The following is a 21562-nucleotide window of genomic DNA, read 5'->3' on the forward strand; positions in this document are numbered from 1 at the left end:
AGTACGTCATCTAGAGATGTAGTTATGTAATGGAAGAGAGAGAGAGAGAGAGAGAGAGAGAGAGAGAGAGAGAGAGAGAGAGAGAGAGAGAGAGAGAGAGAGAGAGAGTGCGCAGCAATCACTTTTGAAATAAAATTTTGTAAAAACTGACTATAGAAATATAGAATACAATACTGAAGAGCTTTTATTGTCATCTTTTATAATGCCATGACTTCGAAACTATTTTTCACTGTTCTTTTGTTCTATTTACAGGAAACATAACAATGATCCAGACAAGTTCTGTCCTAATTTGCTAATATTTATGTTGATTTCATTTACTGGCTTACCATATGAAAGAACACAGTAATTAGTTAATTTAATATAAGACGCTTCATATTTCTGTAGATTTTAGAGTTTTATTTACATGGATTTTAAGTTTTTCTACAAATTGTCAGTAAATTCTTCTTTATGTTTCTTATAACAATGAATTTATCTTTTAATATTAAGACGTAAAAGCTTGATGCAGAAATAATTATTGTTCTTACATTCTGCAGAGTGGTGCAAAATAAATGGATATGTGTGGAGGAAAAGAGCAAAAGGTCTAAGAAAATTAGACTTTTGTATCAAGTGTCATGTGAGAATTCAAATTCTCTTAAATTTTTCAAGTACAAAAATTCTCTCAAATTTGCCTGTTACGAAAATGGAAGGAACTTGATAGATTTGGATTAATATAACTACATGTGACAAGGGTTCATAGTCTAGATGGTATTTTTTACGACGTTTTATGTGTTCCTAATTGTCTTTTAAGATAAACTGACTAAAACATTAACAAGAAAAGTAATAAGAAATTTTTACTGAAGAATGAAGAAGATACTTGCAAGAGTCAGTTGAAACGCTCTATAAATAATATGCAACAGAATGCAATGTTGTATTCTAATAGTGATGACTTAAATATTATAGTTTTTAAATGACCATAGTAGCAGGTGAGCTTCAATAATACAAAAAGAAAATAAGGATAACAGCACTGCCTTTGAATTGGAAATACTCGTAAGAATAACTTGAAGCAACCTCTAAAAACTAAAAGTGACAAGACCAACAATGTTATTTCCCGAATGCCTTCTAAAATAAACACTGGATGAATAGGAATAGCAGCAATTGTGCCTACACATTTATTGTATTCCTAGGACGTTTCGGTTTTCAAGCAAATAAGCCATTTTTAACCCAAAAAAGAGATAAAATTAATATACAAAATCAAAATGCTAAAATATGTAAAAATAAATGGAATAGATTGAAAATGGCTTATTTGATTGAAAACCCAGTCGTCCCAGAAATCTAATAAATGTGGATGTATAAGTTCCAGTACTTCTGTTCATCCTTAGAAATCAATCAATCTCCACGGTTGTCAACAAACAGTGTTCCGGTATAGAGGAGAGAAGGAACATAATTTTTTGGTTGTGGTTAACAGAATAGCCTTACACCCCTAGCCAAAGAAAACTTAGCTAGCCGGGTATTTTGACCCTAAAATGCCTGACATCAAGCTTTTAAGTGGAACCAATTTCAGAGGCAATAAGAGTAAGTGTAACTCATTTACAGGGCGTTTGTGGTTTTTGGGATCATCGTCTCATTTCGACAGCGAATTGAGTAAATAGTTTTGATTCACAACAAGTATTCGCCAAATAAAAATATTTGCTTGGTTAATTCTGTGTCTGAGAGATTAGTTTCCTTTATTCCTTTCATCAAAAGGGTGCCATCAAACAGTTATAACGCTATTAAAATATCACACTGGGTTTACTTTAACTGAAAACGTCAAACCTTTTATCGATTCATTACCGAAATAATATCATATAATAGAAAAAGATTATTTCAGATATATTACAGACTAACAATTACATATTGTTCTGTTTCATGCATTTCTTCACTCCAATATTGTATAACGAAGTGTAACATAGGAACTTTTATATAGCAGAGACAAACTGAGAAAGAAAGTTTTTTCGAAGCATTAAAAAAAGTAGACTTGACCAAATTCTTAACAAAGGAAACTTAATCAACACATCTTTTACTCTAACATTTCATTAGCCTTTTTTGTAAAATGCTTCTTTATACTCTCTCTCTCTCTCTCTCTCTCTCTCTCTCTCTCTCTCTCTCTCTCTCTCTCTGTGTGTGTGTGTGTGTTTATTGACGCAGTGAAGACTTTCAAGAAAGGAAGAAAAAGTGATAATATTAATTCATCGGTGTAGATACAAGAGGAGGCTGATTCTTTGTCAGTTTTGTTCAGAAACTTTTTTTCCCTGAATCGACTATTAAACTATGAATTAGAACTTGGCAATTAACTTTCTTACTCGGCTACTTTTCCATAGATGAAATGATTTAATAGTGAGATTTAAAGGGAAGAATAGAGAGAAGAAGCTGTCCCGGCGGGACAAGGGCAAGAACAAACAAGAAGTTCTGCAACCGTAGCCTATGGTCAATTTGAGAACGCAAAAATCATACGAAGCATACCACTTTTCATTTACACTTATACAGCTAATAAGAAGTATATCCACAGACACATACACACACACACACACACACACACACACACACACACACATATATATATATATATATATATATATATATATATATATATATATATATATATATATATATATATATATATATTATATTGTTACAATGCGTATCAAGTACCTGATTTTATTACACAACTAATCTCCAAATTCAGAAAATATACCTCACTTCAGCCAGATACCTGAACTCTCATAACATTAATTATTACAACTGAGTACTCTAAAGGTAACAGTGATCCCTTAAGAAAAACTTATTTATTGCTTGAAAAATCAAACTAAATCTATCTGAATATGTGTGACGTATCAAAAATTAAACTAGAAATATTCTAGAGTAAAAGGGCATCACTCCATCAAAAAACTCTATCTGTTTCCTTGGTCTTAATTCACTTTAGCAAAACTAAAAGAACAAAACATGTTTATCACTTTGCCTTATGCACACACAATCAATCCTATTCACTGGTGATCAATAAATGAAAATTTTTTTCTAAAAATGTTAAATACAAAAATTTATTATTAAATTCAAAGTTTATAACGAGAATTCACAATTAATTAGAATTCACAATCTGAAAAATTTATTATTAACTGAAAATAATACAACACTCAATTAATTCTTGAATTAAATTATGAAACAAAACTAACTCACTAAAAACTTTATCAGGAATTTAAATTAATCAAGCAAAATTTAAACTATCAAGAATTACCCAAGATTTGAAAAGAAAATCTTAATAAATGAAATTAAGTATGCAATGTTAAATTATACCAAGAAATATTTTAAATGTTATGTAAATAAATGTTACATCACAAACATAAAAAATGTGAAAATATAAAGAGATTATGAATAGAAAAACACACAAAAATACACATAAGATTTATCAATAATGGTTTCACTTGTTAAAAATTTCCTAACTTATCATACCATGGTATTAATACGTAAAATTCACACAAACTTGTGAAAACCTCTGTAAATCACTTGCTGCAGCTGCGTTACCACAAAACACACTTTTTTACCAAGCGCCGTTACAAACTAAATATCTTTACTAAATTCAGATCTCAAAAGTTAATGCTAATACATGACCACAAAACACTACGTTAAAAGTAATCTCTTTCTAAGAACGAGAGAGAGAGAGAGGGAACCAAATCAACTGGTCTCAAAAATCAGAATGAAACAAATTTTAGAATTCCAGTAACACGTTAAACAATTATGTGATGTCATTAAAGCATTTTGGGTACGAAATACAAAAGTTCTAGAAGCAGGGAAGTGACGTCATTAAAGCATTTTGGGTGCGAGATACAATGGAGAAGCTTCTAGAAGGAAAATGACGTCATCCCAGCAAAACGTTTTGAACGCAATCTTACAAAACATGGTGTAACTGATCAAGATACGTATTCCTTCTCTCAAAGTGGTGTACGTGACTCGAACATGTAACAACGTGAAATCACTCGTCTTGAGCCCGTACAGGACGAATCCGCATTTATTTTCCAAACCTGTCATCACTAACCCAAAACAAAGCGCTCTCTCTTATCTCAACTGATGATAATTGAAATGAAACAAGTCTTTGCTGGACACATACGTGTTCATATATTCCGCTTTACCAAGAAAGGTATAATTCGTTATAAAATTCTATTAAAATTGTATTATCAATTCTAAAACTATCAAGTTACTTATTAAAAGTTCTTTTGAGATTATCAAATCTAAATTACGCTATCAAGTTACTTATTCATTAGTTCTTTTGAGATCTGATGCCAAATCATAAATATGACATTATAACGATCATATATATATATATATATATAATATATATATATATATATATATATATACATATAAAAAAAGTATAAATATGTCAATATTATATATATTATATATATATATATAAGGCAATATCATGAAATTATATATATATATATATATATATATATATATATATATATATATATATATATATATATATATATATATATATATATATATATATATATATATATATATATATATATATATATATATATATATATATATTATAATATATATATATATATATACTGTATGCATTTCATATATGCATTTCATAGCTTCAATGCTTTAAGATGTTATCGTTGAAGGTTCGGAGTGAGAGCGAACTGGGTCGAGAGATTCGATGCGAGATTGCTGAAACAGTGCATAGTTTGATTCCCTCAGCTCTTCGCGCGAGAAGCTCAGCAATATTGGAGATCAGGTGATCTCCGAAGCGCTATGTATATTCGTGAGTACGTGCGTTACTTTGGTCTAGATTGTGCCAAAATCTGCCCTAAAAGTGAGTTTGATCGTTCATTAACGTGATAGAACTGCAGTTATCCAGTCATAACTTTGAAGTGGTTCCAGGCTTTGAAAATCGGCAGATAAGGTAGAGTCTCAAATCTCTGTTTTTATGGGAGAAAATTTAACTTGTGATTTTTACCATGACTTTCTAATCATTATGAACTTATGAACTGGTGTGGGAAATTTAATATGAATATTCATACTCTTTTATATTATTATTTTGTTATGTTACGTTTGCCATATCTTGGCTATGCATTTTACACTTTCCATTATTGTGTTTTGTATTTCATATATTTTTGGGAGTTTTCTATCATATTTAATTCTTTCGACAGATGTCTGTGGATTTGTGGAAATAGCTGGGTGGTTTGATAAAGAGGACATATGCAAGTCATTTGCAATGTCAGTCTCTTTATGTGGTAGACTTTTTTTTTTTTTTTTTGACATGACATTTAGTTGTTGATTTGGGAGTATGTGAGATTTTGTGTATTTCAGGCTATTAGCCATAATGAGACTTCTTTAGTCAGAAGTGCTTTGCAATTTAGAGTTTAGTTATCTGACTCGATAATTCATTTATTATGCATTTTAATCTTTGCTTTGTTTTATTCATTTCTTGTTGGGTTATTTGAATAATAAACCTATTTTTGTAGGAAAGATTGTGTTTCTTTAAATAGTCCATTTAATTGCTTTGAGAGAATGAGTGAGGTCAGGTGGATGAGAGATGAGAGAGTAAAGAGATGAGAGAGAGAGAGAGAGAGAGAGAGGATTCGGGCTGAGAGAGAGAAATAGTGCAACTGAGATCAAGGGTCGGATTTTACGTCTTTTTTCCTGAAATTAGATCGCTTAGATCACGCTATGTACACTTCCCAAAAAAAGTGTTGATCTGTTCCCTGTAACATATATATATATATATATATATATATATATATATATATATATATATATATATATATATATATATATATATATATATATATATATATATATATATATATATATATATATATATATATATATATATATATATATATATATATATATATATATATATATATATATATATGAGGGCCTATAGAACCAGAATATATAAATATCACTTTTCAAAATATATATATAATATATTATATTCAAAGTCTAGCATTATTATATCTGCCTCCAAGAATGATATTGATTTAAACTAAGTTTTATATATAAAATTTGAAAAATATATATATAAATATATATATATATATATATATGTATATATATTATTCAAAAATGTATATATAAAATATCACATATTTATATATTCTGGTCATATATATATATATATAGGGTAAACCATAATTAAATGTGAGGGCCTCAGAACCAAATGATAAAATATGTGTTATTTCAAATATTCATTTTGTTATAACAAGAATGGATTGATTTAAACTAAGTTTTGTGAAAATTTGAAAATAATAATCAAAATAATATATAATAGCCATAATAATAATTAAATGTGTAAAAATAATAAAGTGATTATATTCCTTGTAATAATAATGGATGTATAATAATAATAATAATAATAATAATAATATTAATAATATTGATGAATTCAATATAGTGTGATGGAAAATAATAATAATAATAATGACATCATTATTACTAATATTACTGTATTGACGATGATAACCTTCCATCATCATAATGTTTAACCATTAAAACGGCTGGCCTACATTATGTGCAGGCACGAGTTTGTCTGTACACCGAGAAACATATTCTTGGCCTGCATCGTGCAGTAACTTAACATGATTTTTTTTCCATGACGTTTCATTCCTTGATTATTTTTTCTTCCCTCTTGGCCGTTGCACGACATCACAGTGATCACTTTCACTATCAGAGGAAGAAATAATGGCACTAAATAAGGGATAATAATAAAAAAAAAAAAAAATCACGACACTACGGACATTCAATTTCGCCGCGAAAATCACTAGACTGGGAATGTCAACAATAGCGGAGATGTAAACTGCGCGGTGATTGGCCGACACTTACGAGCCCCTTATGCGGGAAAATGCTGATTGACCTAGAACTGAATACCCGTTTAGTGATGCGCGCTCTCATTGGCTCGCTCTGAGCTGCTGCACATGCAACCTTCTGGTTGTAACTGAGCTCTTATGAGGCTGTAAGCTCCAAGTGTGACATCACGTTCATTCATATAGCTAAAATCGATAATTCCTACTGTTCCATTAGGGATTTCGACCTTACTGAAACGGCTGAATAGCTTAGAAATGCCACGAATAGACAGAGGAAACTTTGCCACATCTACAGGTATGCCTAACTCGAAATCGGTGGGGGTGGCGTTTACAATCTTCTGGTTCTGAGGCCCTCATATGTATATAGATTATTATGTATATATATATATATATATATATATATATATATATATATATATATATATATATATATATATATATATATATATATATATATATATATATATATATATATATATATATATATATATATATATATATATATATATGTTACAATTGTAATCATTCTGTCTAATATGTGAAGTGAAATTTTTTATGTTTTGCTTGCAGATTCGTCATTTATTGTAATAATATAAATTTAAAATGTCTATTTCTTACAGATAAATTGTGTATCATGTAATCTTAAAGTATTTTGATATGTTTTATCCATTTGGTTGATATATTAATATGTATACTGAGTCCTAGCGTGTTGTGGAGAGAGAGGGTAGATTCTTATAGCTTAGCAATTCCTGCTATATTTACACAGGTGTTGGGTGTGAAGGAAGTCGAGTTTGGAGGAAGGCAATGAGCCCTCTTGACTTATCTGACAAGTTTGACAGCTAGCGGCAAATTGCCTATTATGCATTTATCATGTGTGCCTAGTCCATGTTTATTAGCTGTGTCTGCGCTTATTCTTTTCCATGATCTTGAGTAATGGAATGAGTAAGGAAGAGAGTTGAAGCTGACATGCTGACAGCTGATCAGTTTTGGGTCCAAAAGCACTTCCTTCTGCTTGTTCAAGTGTTCGAGTGTCCAGGGGAAATGTCCATCAAGAGAGATAAGAGCTCTGGCATATTTCCTTCTGGGCCTTAGAGTTTCTTGTATGTATACCACACATGTATGTATACCTGTATGTATAATGTATGTATAATTTATGTATCATGTATTCTGGGAGAGCTTAAAGATAAAAAAGCAGTACTGATCAAGTGACACTCAGTCAGAAAAAGGGGTCCCTGGGATAAGCATATCTCTCTCTCTCTCTCTCTCTCTCTCTCTCTTTCAATAATACCATTCTTATGTATAAGGATGTTATACTGGTGGCTCTCATATTTGTAAAAGTTTTGTTAAACTCACCCAAGAAGTGTGTTCATTTTGTAAGAGGTGATCTGAAGTATTTATGTTGTGCAAGCATTGTGAAAAGTGTATAATAGTGTAACACTGGTAAAGGCAATGTGATGTTTACTGGGTTTCATTATGTTAAGAGTTAAAGTTATGTTCTAGGTGAAAGAGAATTATTATTTTGATAAGAGGTGAAAGACATCTCTTATTGTGAGTTCTAATGTGTCTTGCTGCTAATTATATATCATGGTGTATGTTATTGTGACTTAGCAGTGTTGTCTTTGAGAAAGTCTTAGAAAGACATGAGTTTAACCTTTTTTAAAAGTGAAGGTAACCTTTTGAAAGATTGATGTAATCATTAAGCATATTTTTGTCCTAGAAAATTGCTATTGGTATATTTCCATTTTTGCATATTTCATTTTTATATGTCTGTGCTATCATATTACTCTAATTTTATAATAATTAGTGGTTTACAAAGTTTTGTGCTGGTGATTACTTAGCATTTTGTTAGTGCATACTTATTATTGAGATATCAGAAAATATTTATGTGGATTCCAGTCAGTAATATTTTGGTGAACATTTGTGTTGAGTGTAATTAATCAGGTATATGTTTAAAACTTGAGAGATAGATAATGGTTTGAATCTTACTTAACTAAATTGCTTTCTTAATAAATTAAAGTTTTGTGAATTAAACTTAAATAAGAAATACTTAAATCTTACACTGTTATCAATTAATAGTGAGTCTTTTTGAGATTGTGAACTCTGCATATATCTTTTGATCTTAGAAATAAATATGTTTGTTTAAAGTTGAAAGCACATCATTTCTTTTTGACCACCAGAAATTAGAGAAATTAATGAATGTGTACAAGGTAAGTGATATATGTTTGTTCACCTGAGTCTTATCTAGGTAAAATAAAAGCAGAGGAACAGTTATATTGTTTTTGAAAGTGATGCCCATTTTCTACTAGTCTGTTTATAGCTTGTTAATTGTTACCTCACCCATAACTTGATAAGTTACATTGATTTTCTCATGTCATAAGTAAGTTTTATGAGATCACTGTACCTTTACAGTATTCAGTCTTAATATATTTGTTATGAGGTTTCAAGTATCTTGTCAAAGTGAGGTAACTTTTAGGTATTATTATTCATGTAATAAATAGAATTTTATCACTTATATATGACAATATATATATATATATATATATATATATATATATATATATATATATATATATATATATATATATATATATATATATATATATATATATATATATATATATATATATATATAGTATATATATATGATATAAAATTATATATATATATATATATATATATATATATATATATAAATATATATATATAAAGATTATATATATATAAAGACTCGTCAGGATCACGCAAAACGAGAAACATATTATATATGTGTGTGTGTGTGTATATATATATATATGTATATATATATATAGATATATGATTAATCACTTTTGTAATATAGAAATCATCACACATTACCATTAGGTAAAAATAAATTTCATGACAAACGGGTCTTTCCTCTCGGTTTCTTTGCCCATTTTTTATATTTGGAAAAAAACCATAAGATCCAAGCACAATAAATTGAAGAGACTGTGATGAAACATTTCATTCGAAACGCGTTTAACGGCCCATCATCCCACAATCACATAACCGGTGTCTTTATAGCCGAATACCACCTTCAGTGGTCTAAAAGGTCGACAACGTGACCTCATAACTTTGTTATTATGGTGACGTGGATTCATTGATAAATGACCGGTCATCTCAGCTTCTTCTATTTGTTGCACTTGGATCTAGTTTACGGAAATGGTACTGACAAGCATATCCAAAAAGCACGAAGAATTCGGGAAGTTAAGAGGGCATTGTGGCTATTATCTATTACATATGTATCTTAAAAGTTTTATGAATATATTTATAGATTCTATATATTATATATATATATATATATATAAATGATATGTGTATGTGTGTGTGTGTGTGTGTGTGTGTTTTGTGTGTGTGTGTGTGTGTGTATTGTGTGTGTGTGCATGTATTTGTGAAATATGTCAATTTGTATTTTATATAAGTGTTAATGTTGATGTTACATAAAATAATACTAGGTAAATAAAATAAGAGTGAGTGCTTATCCTTATTTCCTATAATGGCTCATGAATATCTAATTACTTTTCTCATACTCTTTTATATCTCAATATAAATTTTAGTGAATTTCTTTAAACATTGTGCATGCATAGTTGTTTCTTTCGCTACATGAATTTAGCAGATTATACTTAGCTTAATACATGCTCCTTCTTTTTCCCAGTTCAATTCAGTTCTGGAAACCTTAGTGCTGCAAAATTCACGGAGTTCTAAAAAGCAAGTCCATTAGTCGATTTCCCCAGGCAGAGAAGGCCCCCGAGTGCATTTCTTATCATGCTCTTAAAAAAAACAAGCAGTTTTTTGACTGGGAGGAGAAAAGCTTGGTGATATATCATGTATAATGAGATATTTATTCTCGTGGGAGAACATCATTTCGGTTAATACTCATCTGAAGATATTTATCAGTCTCTTAATCTCAACATGGATAAGTATCATGTCTATATGATGAAAAGTAGTATGCATCGAATAATTTTTACTTTTGCACATTGACCATAGTCTACAGTTACTTAACTTCATGTTTGTTCTTACCTTTGTCCTGCCAGGTCAGCATCTTCTCTCTATTCTTCCCTTTAAATCTCACCATTAAGTCTTTTAATCTTTTGACAGACTCAGACAAAACTTGGCACGCAACGCATATGTGACCCTTGGAAGCTTATAACTCAAAATCAAACCCCTATCCATGACAGGCATCAACCACACGGAAATTTAATAAAATTTCCTTTTTACCAGTTTTGTCAGGCTTTCCCTCAGGTACTTTATGAGTTAATGGTAATTTTTTGCCTGGGTGCTCCACGTTTTTTTCCAGGCATTGTCAGACGTATGATTAACCTGCAACAGTAAATCCGTAATAACATAAATTTTTTATCAGAATTTACATGAATTTTAACCATAATTTATGATAATTATTATCATGATTGTTAATTACCTAGATAAACTTAACATGGAAAACCTATATAAATCATTTATATAAGTAGAGAACCACTTTCTGTGGTAACTGGAGCTGACAACGCCTTACCCATCTGCATATGGTCTCTGACGAAATAAGGACGAGGGAAGATCACACGTATGGCGGTTCTCTCGAGGATGACTGGAGACTGGAGTCTGGAGTCGGGAGTCGGACAGGGATGAAGGGTGAGCTCTCAGCAAAGTTACTGCTCGCCCGCATGGAGGACTGTCTCAAAGATTCTTACTTCTTGTCTTCTGCTCCACAACTAACTCACTAGCTAACAGCTTCTCCCTTTTAAGGCACGCGGCCAGGGGTAGAGGCTGGGTGCAAGCATGAGTCACGGCCAGGTGGGCAGCGATTCCGTTGCCCTGGGTTTCCTGCGGAGGTAAGACAATTCAAGCAGCTTAACTTGCCTTTAGAAAGTCCATTTAAGAAGATTAGTTGGGCTAATCTCCTCAAGGGAGTGGCATAAAATATCCTCCTGGCCCCTGTTATCTGTGTCATCTCAATATCTGTTCCAGGTAAAAAAAAGAGAATAGATCAGAATGTTAATACGATCAGCGATGCGGTTCTTAATAAACAAAAGGGGTAAATTAGGTTGGGGGGGGCGGCGCACTGTGCGAGACATCTGGGTTATTATATTAGCTTCCCACGGAAGAAAACATACGAGCCTCCATTCGGGTTTGTATGTTGATATCCCAGGCGTCTGCACAGCTCATTTACTGCATTCTTCTCGCAACAAGAAATGGTAAAACTTTTACTTCACTCTATCCCCCTGCAAAATGGAAAGTACTTCCATCACATTAATACTAAAGTACTTTAACATGGCCCATTAATTTATTCAAGTTTATGGTATACGTTACTTTAAGATTACGAGGACAAGATAATTTTGAGGCAGGAGACAAAATTTAAGAATTAATTTACACATAAGTTCCTTAATTCTAAATCAACTAGGCATGCGGTTAGTACAGTCTGCCTTGAAGAGGCTGTGTAAATGATAAAGCAGCATTTATATTTGTAAGTGACATCCCTTTATTTGATACTGTAATGACGATACATATTCGCATTGCCAATTGCTTCTGCCTAATACAGTAGTTCAACGGACGCCCACTTCTGACAGTTGATGGCCGACTCACACTGAGGTGTTTGACAGTTGTAGGCATGCGAGAGTATTCACGAGTTTTAATTCGGTAACCTTAAACTACGCTAATTTTTATGCGTCCACTGGCCACACTCGGATACGAGCTATAAATAGACACTCAGTGTTATAACGGGGTGAGCAGACAAAAGACGTGAGGTATGAATGAAAACGTGACCGCATATGAAGGGCGGGACACGCCTCTCAGAGCTATGAAAGGGCATTTAAATCACAAGGCAAGAGTCTATGACTCATGATTCCTTAAAAGAGAAAGATAAATAAATAACTAAAAGAGTAAATGATATTGGCAGAAGAGCTAAGGAAATAGAGTGACGGTTTTATTGTGTTAGGCGAGAATTTATCGTCCTTCGCCTATAAATTATGGCCCAGGAATATCACTTCAGCACCAGGGCGAGAAAAGGAACCCTGACTCCTTCAGGAAGGGGGCTGCCCGGGGCATAGGGGCCATACTTCTCACTCTTATTCTCAATGATTTATACATTTTGAGGGGAATGGTATCCCGTACTTAATTGCCTCTTGTGGTGATAATTTAAGAAAAGATTAATAGAAAATGATAAGGGATAGAAGTTCCTGAGGAACAGAAGAAGATAGCGGAGGGTTTGACATCCCCTTCTGGATTAGAGGTGCCAAGACCTTCGAAAGATGAAATGGTGGCACAAGTGCCAGGGGAGCTCTAGAGCTCTTCGTAAACTACCTGGAAATTCCCACGCCCGTAGTAATTTCGCCTCGAACCTTTCTTACTGGGACAGTCATCCTCGGCCGGGGAAGCGGAGGGACCGAGACCAGAGGGCGGCATGGAGGGACACCTGGGCCTGCTGCTGTGACAGCTGACGCAGGAGTTTTCCGCGCTGGTTTTACCATGATCTGTCGCAGCTCCTGTAGTTCATCGTCCAAGTGAGATATGGCAGAATCCTGACTTGCAATTGCATCGGCGACGGACTGAGGCAGAGAGGAGGCGGTCGGGGGCAGCGTGAGTGGCTCACAGGTATCAATAACCAGCTCAGGCACGGGTTGCAAGGCCGCACCTTTAGGCGAACTTCCGCTGTGGTCGAGAGGAACCGTCTCTCTTAACGACGCTGGTAGCGGTGCCAGGCCGGGAGAAGAGAAGGAGTCATGGGCTGGACCACTTGACTGGAGATCGGGGTAGTGCTCTGGTGCTGGCACTAGAGCAGAGTCAGGCACTATCAGAGGTTTCTTGTGCTCGTTGGTCAGGACGGACAAAGCTTGGCACTGCTCGGTGTATGCAAGTGGCACCAGCAGGAATTTGGCATCTCTGGGAGAGAGATCCGATTGGGGCCCTGGCACTGGCACTGAGGCAGGGCCGGGCACTGGAAAAGGATCGGAAACCGATCGAGGGGGGCCACTGTACATCGTACTTACATGGCACTGATAGGGATGCACGTCCTCCTGGTACCCAGGGGGCGCCAGTCTTGACTGAGGGAGAAGCGGGGGAGGATTACTCGCTCCCGAGGAATGAGTTGGGGGAGGTGGACCCCTAGATTGTCGTGATTTCTGTGGGGACTGAAAGTCCTGTCCCAGGATGATGTCATAGCTTCCTGGTAGATGGCTTGCTACTGGAAGATTGCAAATTTTTGATTGGTGAGGTCTTGTGACTCTCAATTGGACGGTAGGGAGCATCATTTTGAATTGATTTACTCCCTCGATCGTGACGGGTTTTCGTCTATTTATGATAGCTCCATAGGGAACTACGTCCCTTTGTATGAGGGAGATTCGCGCGCCCGAGTCCTCAAAGGCCGTGTCTTGGCGTGCGGAGTGGCTGCCTCGTGGAGGGACCATGTATATGGGGCCTTCGACGGGAGGGCCCAATGACTTGGAGTTCGTGACGGCCAAGGTGACGGCGGGAGTATTTAATCTATTATTGTTCGTGCATTTCGCCCATGCAGGGGAATGGCCATAAACCTTGCACGCTGTACAGAAGGTTTGGCTAAAGTCTATCCGCGCTGAAACGGTGGAGGGCGCAGGCGAGTTATAGGGTGGTTTTCCGTGAGAGAGAGATGCCATTTTCTTGTTTCGGCACTGTTTAGAAGAATGCCCTGTCTTCTTGCAATAATGGCAAGTTAGGGGCTTGCCCTGAGTTTCCATTTTTGTGGGAATTTGATCCTCCGAGGAGTGGCGGGGGATTCATCTTCCGCCCCATAGATCCTTCCTGAGGGTGGTGAGTCTCCCACATGTCTGCTATCCGGCAACACTCTGTGAGGATTGCTGGGGATTTTTCACTACATGGGTGGCGAGGGCAGGAAGGGCATAGCGCAGGAAGTACTCAAATTTAAATTTTTCGAGTACCTCAGCGGCGCTCGTGGCTCCTTCGGAATCGACCCATTTGGCTAATGCCCGCTCCGAATGGTACACCCTATCGGACCAAGTCTGGCCTACTTCTCTTGGCTGCTCTCTCCAGCTCTTGTGGGTAATCTTGTATGCCTTAGTAACTGCTTGGTGTACAGCTTCCCAGTTTCCCCTATCTTCTGCCGAAAGGGCGTGGTAGGCAACGAGTGCCTTCCCTTCCAGGAATTTGATGAGAACAGGGGAGAGTTCCATGGCGGAGAGGTTACAGCACTCCAGGACTCGTTCGGCCCTTTCAAGTCATACTTCAGGCTCGGACTCCGTCCATTTTGGCATGAACGAGTGAGCTTGGCTCAGGGCACTCATTCCCGCCCCAGGAGGCGGGGTGGCTTTCTGTCGTTCTGACATCTGGAGGTCATGGGCGCGCTGTCGCTCTCGCTCTTCTCTATCCCTCTCCTCCCGTTTTTCTTGGGTGATTCGTTTTTTCTCGTTCTTCCCATTCTCTCTCCTCTCTTCTCTCTTGGGCAATTCTTTCTATGTCTCGTTCTTGACGTTCTAAGTCTTCTCGTCTCTCTTGGGCAATTCTTTCTCTCTCTCTCCTCACGTTCTTTCTCCTTCTCCGCCTCTTGGGCAATTCTTTCTCTCTCTCCTTCTTGCCGTTCTTTCTCCTTCTCCGCCTCTTGGGCAATTCTTTCTTTTTCCTGGGTGATTCTCTCTTTTTCTTGCTCTTGTTGTTCTAACTCCCTCTCTGCCTTGGCATCGTCCACTTGCTCTTGGACCCAGTCTCTCAGACCTTGCCCTGATAGTCCCATGTCCTTTCCAGCGGACATGTAGAATTTGAAGTCCTCATTTTGTTGGGCTCTGGTATTAGCCATCTTGAAAAAATGGTCATATGGACTGGACTCTCTAACGAATCAAATACGTCTGAAAAGACTCAATTGCAGGAATCTGAAACACTCAATTGTTCAGACTGCAGGAGAATGGATCTGTCTGAATAAGACAGTTGATCAATAAGTCTGGGGAGACTTTGTTAAAATTTAATATGTCTCGGAAGACGTAACTGGATTTTATGTCACGCTCGGACTTGGCCGACTGTAGCGTGAAATTAAGGAGTTGTTCTAACAAACTAGAATGATCAGTCCCATAAGGGCTTAGATGTGTGTGAAATACACTAATATAATGTCTCAAAAGGACTTGATTTTGGGTTTCCCACAGGAATTAGAAATTCTCGCCTGTTGCGAAGTAGAATTTCTTTTTAAGAGTCTCTTAGGACTTGGAAATCGGTTGAGAAATTCTCGCCTCGAACAAACGTAGAATTTTAGTAGGAGTCTCTTAGGACTTGGAATTTGGTTGAATTCTCGCCACGTGCGACATAGAATTTTATTAGGAGTCTCTTAGGACTTGGAATTTGGTTGAATTCTCGTCACGTGCGATGTAGAATTTTAGTAGGAGTCTCTTAGGACTTGGAATTTGGTTTAGAAATTCTCGCCTCTTGCGACATAGAATTTGATTTGGTTTGCCCGTAGGACTTGGAAATATGATTCGTCCCTTAGGACTTAGAAATTACTAACGGGAAAACCTAAAAAAAAATTTTTTTGCTGAGAATGAATGAAAAAGGTTACACATGCAGGCGAGGGAGGGATGGTAAAAAGGTCGTCTGACTTTCACTGGACTTACTTTTAGATGCTGTGTGAATGAACCTGTCTATTTATAGACCGTCTGGGATTCCAGGGAATTTCCCGGGATGAGAGGATAACAGTAAAATGACCTGGTACTTTTCCCTTAGAAGCTGAGTTTTAACTAAACTGAGAGAAGAATTTCAGCAATACAAGCTGATCTCATCTTGTACCACGTGGGAGTTTATTCACGGCTAAAGAATAATTCGCCAATCCAAAATGCAAAGTAAAATTTATCACGGAGGAATTTCGCACTATTCCTCGAAGCGAAAAAATATGGCCAAGATTTTAACACAGAGAAATTTCGCACTATTCCTCGAAGCAAAGAATGGTTAGCACTGGTTATTTCCTAACTATCTACCCTGAAAGGCATGCATTAATGAATCTAATATGGCGGTTCTCTTCTCTCAGTGAATACATGCGTCCCTATTTCTAATTCCTAGGAAGAGTCCCGATTGTAAAAAAAATTTTGCTAAGATAAACACATTACTCACGTGGAACTCTCTTGATCTGTGCTCTTGATAACAGGTTCGGAATTTGTCTCGCACCCAGCTTAGCTTTGCTAATAGCTGATCTGGCAAGTTGCAAATGCAATAAAGCAACACTAGAGGGAACTGCAACTGCAAAACGAGATCTATGGCCACGTCACCATTTTTACGTATTTCCCTGAGTTTATGGTATTTTACAGGCCGGCAACGGAAACTTTATTTAATTGGCCTTGGAGTTCTGACTTGCATAAAGGGAAATTGTAAAAAAAATAAGAAAAAGGGGAGAATTTAGTAGCTGAAGTCTCTACTTCATAAAGAAATGATACATAAACACTTGGGCTAAATTAAAGAATTATATTTACAAATGCAAGCATTTGAAGGGAAAATGGATATGTAAATTGATAAAGGGCTTGCAACGCCTGGAGATCCTTCTAAGGGAGTCTTGATTAAGGGTAGGGCACAGGCCAAGATGGGTCCACCGAGAATGGGTCCCTCTGCAAGAGAGATTTACACATTACACGCCAGGAAAGGAACAATTTAACACATAATAATTCTCGAGTTTGCTCTGAGGGTGCCAAAGACTCGAGGAATAAATGACCACTTTACACTCAAACACAGGACATTGGAAATGGCATGGGATAAACTGGCACAAGGACAGAAATGAAATGCTGGTACTCCAGGCTTTCTAAAGGACAAACTTTCGTGACCGAAAAGTCTTTACTCCACTTTACCTTAGGGGAAGCTGGTCTGACGAAATAAGGACGAGGAAAGATCACACGTATGGCGGTTCTCTCGAGGATGACTGAAGTCTGGAGTCGGGGGTCGGACAGGGATGAAGGGTGAGCTCTCAGCAAAGTTACTGCTTGCCCGCGTGGGGGACTGTCTCTCAAAGATTCTTACTTCTTGTCTTCGGCTCCACAACTAACTCACTAGCTAACTGCTTCTCCCTTTTAAGGCATGTGGCCAGGGGTAGGGTTCGGGTGCAAGCATGAGTCACGACAAGGTGGGCAGCGATTCCGTTGCCCTGGGTTTCCTGTGGAGGTAAGACAATTCAGGCAGCTTAACTTGGCTTTAGAAAGTCCATTTAAGAAGATTAGTTGGGCTAATCTCCTCAAGGGAGTGGCATAAAATATCGTCCTGGCCCCTGTTATCTGTGTCATCTCAACATCCGTTCCAGGTAAAAACAAAAGGATAGATCGGAATGTTGATAATACGGTCGGCCAAGTGGTTCTTAATAAACAAAAATGGCAAATTAGGTGGGGGCGGCGCACTGTGCGAGACGTCTGGGTTATTATAATAATAATAATAATAATATATATATATATATATATATATATATATATATATATATATATATATATATATATATATATATATATATATATATATATATATATATATATATATATATATATATATATATATATATATATATAATCAGAAAGTTGTAAACGTCCTTTATACTCAATTTATTTATACTCGAAATAATATATTTTCATATATGTTATATATTTTAAGTTGATAATAAGTATATGCGTCCTGGGGACATACCAGCAACGGACGAGGAATCAGAATAGACAGTGACGCACTAACGAAATCGCCGATTTCGTTAGTGCGTCACTGTAGTCCTGATTCCTCGTCCGTCGCTGGTTCGATCCCACGGACGATATGGACTTATTATCAACTTAAAATTCCCCTCGTAACATATATGAAAATATATTATTTCCGAGGTAGAGTGAATTGGATATTAAAGGACGTTTGTAGCTTTCTGATTGTATATGAATCACGGTGATGTGATAAATAGTCATATATATATATATATATATATATATATATATATATATATATATATATATATATATATATATATATATATATATATATATATATATATATATATATATATATATATATATATATATATATATATATATATATATATATATATATATATATATATATATATATATATATATATATATATATATATATATATATATATATATAATATATATATATATATATATATATATATATATATATATATATGTGATAAATAGTCATAATGGCGCGACAAACGCACTATTTATATATCAACATGGCAGAGGTGGGTGGATATCGTCTCCAAACGCAAAACACCTGAGTTCGACGGGTGAGTTGATGGGAGATGTTATTCACTTATACTCTTGTGGCCGACAGCGTTAGTGTGTCACTGTAGTCCTGATTCCTCGTCCGTCGCTGGTTGACCCCACGGACGGTGGACTTATTATCAACTAAAATTTCTTCGTAACATATATGAAAATATATTATTTCCAAGGTAGAGTGAGTTTGATATTAAAGGACGTTTGTAGCTTTTGATTGTATATGAATCACGGTGATGGATAAATAGTCATATATATATATATATATATATATATATATATATAAACTATATATATATATATATTAATATATATATATATATATATATCAATATATATATCAAAATGGCACTTACCTCATCAAAATAGTGAAACAGAGAGAGAGAGAGAGAGAGAGAGAGAGAGAGAGAGAGAGAGAGAGAGACAAGATGACAGACAGACAGAGAAAGGGAGACTGCAAGCATGAATTTGCTTGCAACAGTTAATAATCTCAGAGATAGATTTTGCTCCAAATTACTTGAGTGATGCAGAGAGAGATAGAGAGAGAGAGAGAGAGAGAGAGAGAGAGAGAGAGAGAGTTTGGTGAGAGGAGAGTTGAAGAGGAGTTTTAAAAGTGTTGGTATGCATGGTGGTGGTGGTGTTAAAGTAGATGATGCTGGTGGAAGTGTTTTTGCCAAACTGTCCAAAAATTATTTAATACCGGACTTCATTTAAACCAACTTTATAACAAAATATGTCGCCGTAATGTCACAAACAGTCGCTGTAGTGAATTCTGAAGGAAAAAATGAAGAAACTAACGAATTAATGAGGAAATTCGCATCTGAATGAATAAAAAAAAGGAAACACCATATATCTTGAAAAGACTAAAATTTCAGGGTTCTGTAAAAACCTAAGTTTGTTCGTGATGAACGAATTAAAAATATGTCTGAATAACACTTAGTGTGTTCTTGATGAACGAATTTTAGTATGTCTGAATAAGACTTAGTTTGTTCTTGATGAACGAATTTTAATATGTCTGAATAAGACTTAGTGTTTTCTTGATGAACGAATTTTAGTATGTCTAAATAAGACTAAGTTTGTTTTTGATGAATGAATTTTTATATGTCGGAATAAGACTTAGTTTGTTCTTGAGGAACGAATTTTAATATGCCTGAATAAGACTTGGTGTGTTCTTGATAAACGAGTTTTAATATGTCTGATAAGACTGAGTTTGTTCTTGAAGAACGAATTTTAATGTCTGAATAAAACTTGGTGTGTTCTTGATGAACGAATTTTAATGTCTCGAAAGAGGAAAATTTTATTCTATTTCACGCACGGACTCGACTGGCTATTGCGTGAATGTTGGGGTTTTGTTATTCGCCTCGTAGGACGTGTTTTGCTCGCAGGGAACGGATTTTTTAATTTTGTCTCATAGGACGTGGTTTCAGATTCACGCAAGGACTTGGCCGGCTATCGCGTGAATCTTGAGGTCTGGTTCGGGGAGCGTTTTGCCCGTTCCGGAAAATTTGGGTTTTCTTGTGATAAGAAAAAAAAAAATGTTTTTAGGGGAGTCCTGATACGGGTTAGGTTCGGGAACTCAGTGAACGTTGTGACACTCTTAGAATAATAACCCCAACAAAATAAAAAAAAAAAAAAAATAAAAACAAAGGCCGTAGCGTAAACCTAAAAATAAAATGGAGAGACACTGATAACAGGCGGGGTGGTGGGGGGGAGGTCGGCGGGGTTAAGGTGTATGTATGGATATGAATTGGTGGGTTAGAAAGCCAGCTGTTTTTAGAAGTAAACTTCTGTTTATTTTTATAGAAGTGGTACGTTTATCGTCAAGAGACGGATAAGTTAAAATTATATTATTTGTAAGTTACACTGATAAATGTGTGTCTTGCCAGCCCTAATAAGAGCCTTTTCTTCCAAACCTAACACAAGCCCAAAACTTAATTCTATTATGCACGGGTGCTGTTTGACTAAGTCATGTGCGTACGAATTTGCCTCCTCGCAAACCACTTGGGTTTGTGCAGCTGACAACTCAAGGTCGCCTGGCCAAGGGGCGATGACCAGCATGGGAATCTTCCCAAGACTGACTCCGCTATACAAACAGATTAATCCGATTATGGTTTGTTTAGAAGATAAAGTTTTTTCTTAGGCTTACCCAAAATTTCCCTGGGAATGGAGTGAAGACTACATTGTCACAGCAGACTTTTTAAGCGAAACAAAAGATAACCACAAATAAACAGAGAGAAAAAAAATGTTTACTTACGCTTATGAATGAAATAGCGGGCGGTTATTGAATGGAAATACTTTGAAATGAAACAGAATTTATCACGTGTGGTGCTGTACAGAGGAATGTGTACAAATAAAATATGAAGCAAACAAACTTTACGCTTTCTGAGATATTACTCTACAGTGTTTTCCTAAAGATTCCTAACCTCTGCGAGAGAGAGAGAGAGAGAGAGAGAGAGAGAGAGAGAGAGAGAGAGAGAGAGAGAGAGAGAGAGAGAGAGAGAGATC

At 35.6% G+C, this 21562-nt stretch overlaps 1 protein-coding gene across 1 annotated transcript in view; it reads right to left on the bottom strand.

Moving 5' to 3' along the window:
• LOC136834687 (uncharacterized abhydrolase domain-containing protein DDB_G0269086-like) overlaps positions 1-11511 on the bottom strand; it is a 36276-nt gene extending 24765 nt beyond the window's left edge. Inside the window, exon 1 of the mRNA XM_067097275.1 lies at positions 11410-11511. Coding sequence (XP_066953376.1) covers positions 11410-11511 — 102 coding nt within the window. The remainder of the gene's footprint in view (positions 1-11409) is intronic.
• Between the last annotated feature and the right edge of the window lie 10051 nt (positions 11512-21562).

This window comes from Macrobrachium rosenbergii, chromosome 54 (genome assembly GCF_040412425.1).
Source record: "Macrobrachium rosenbergii isolate ZJJX-2024 chromosome 54, ASM4041242v1, whole genome shotgun sequence".
Taxonomy (NCBI): domain Eukaryota; kingdom Metazoa; phylum Arthropoda; class Malacostraca; order Decapoda; family Palaemonidae; genus Macrobrachium; species Macrobrachium rosenbergii.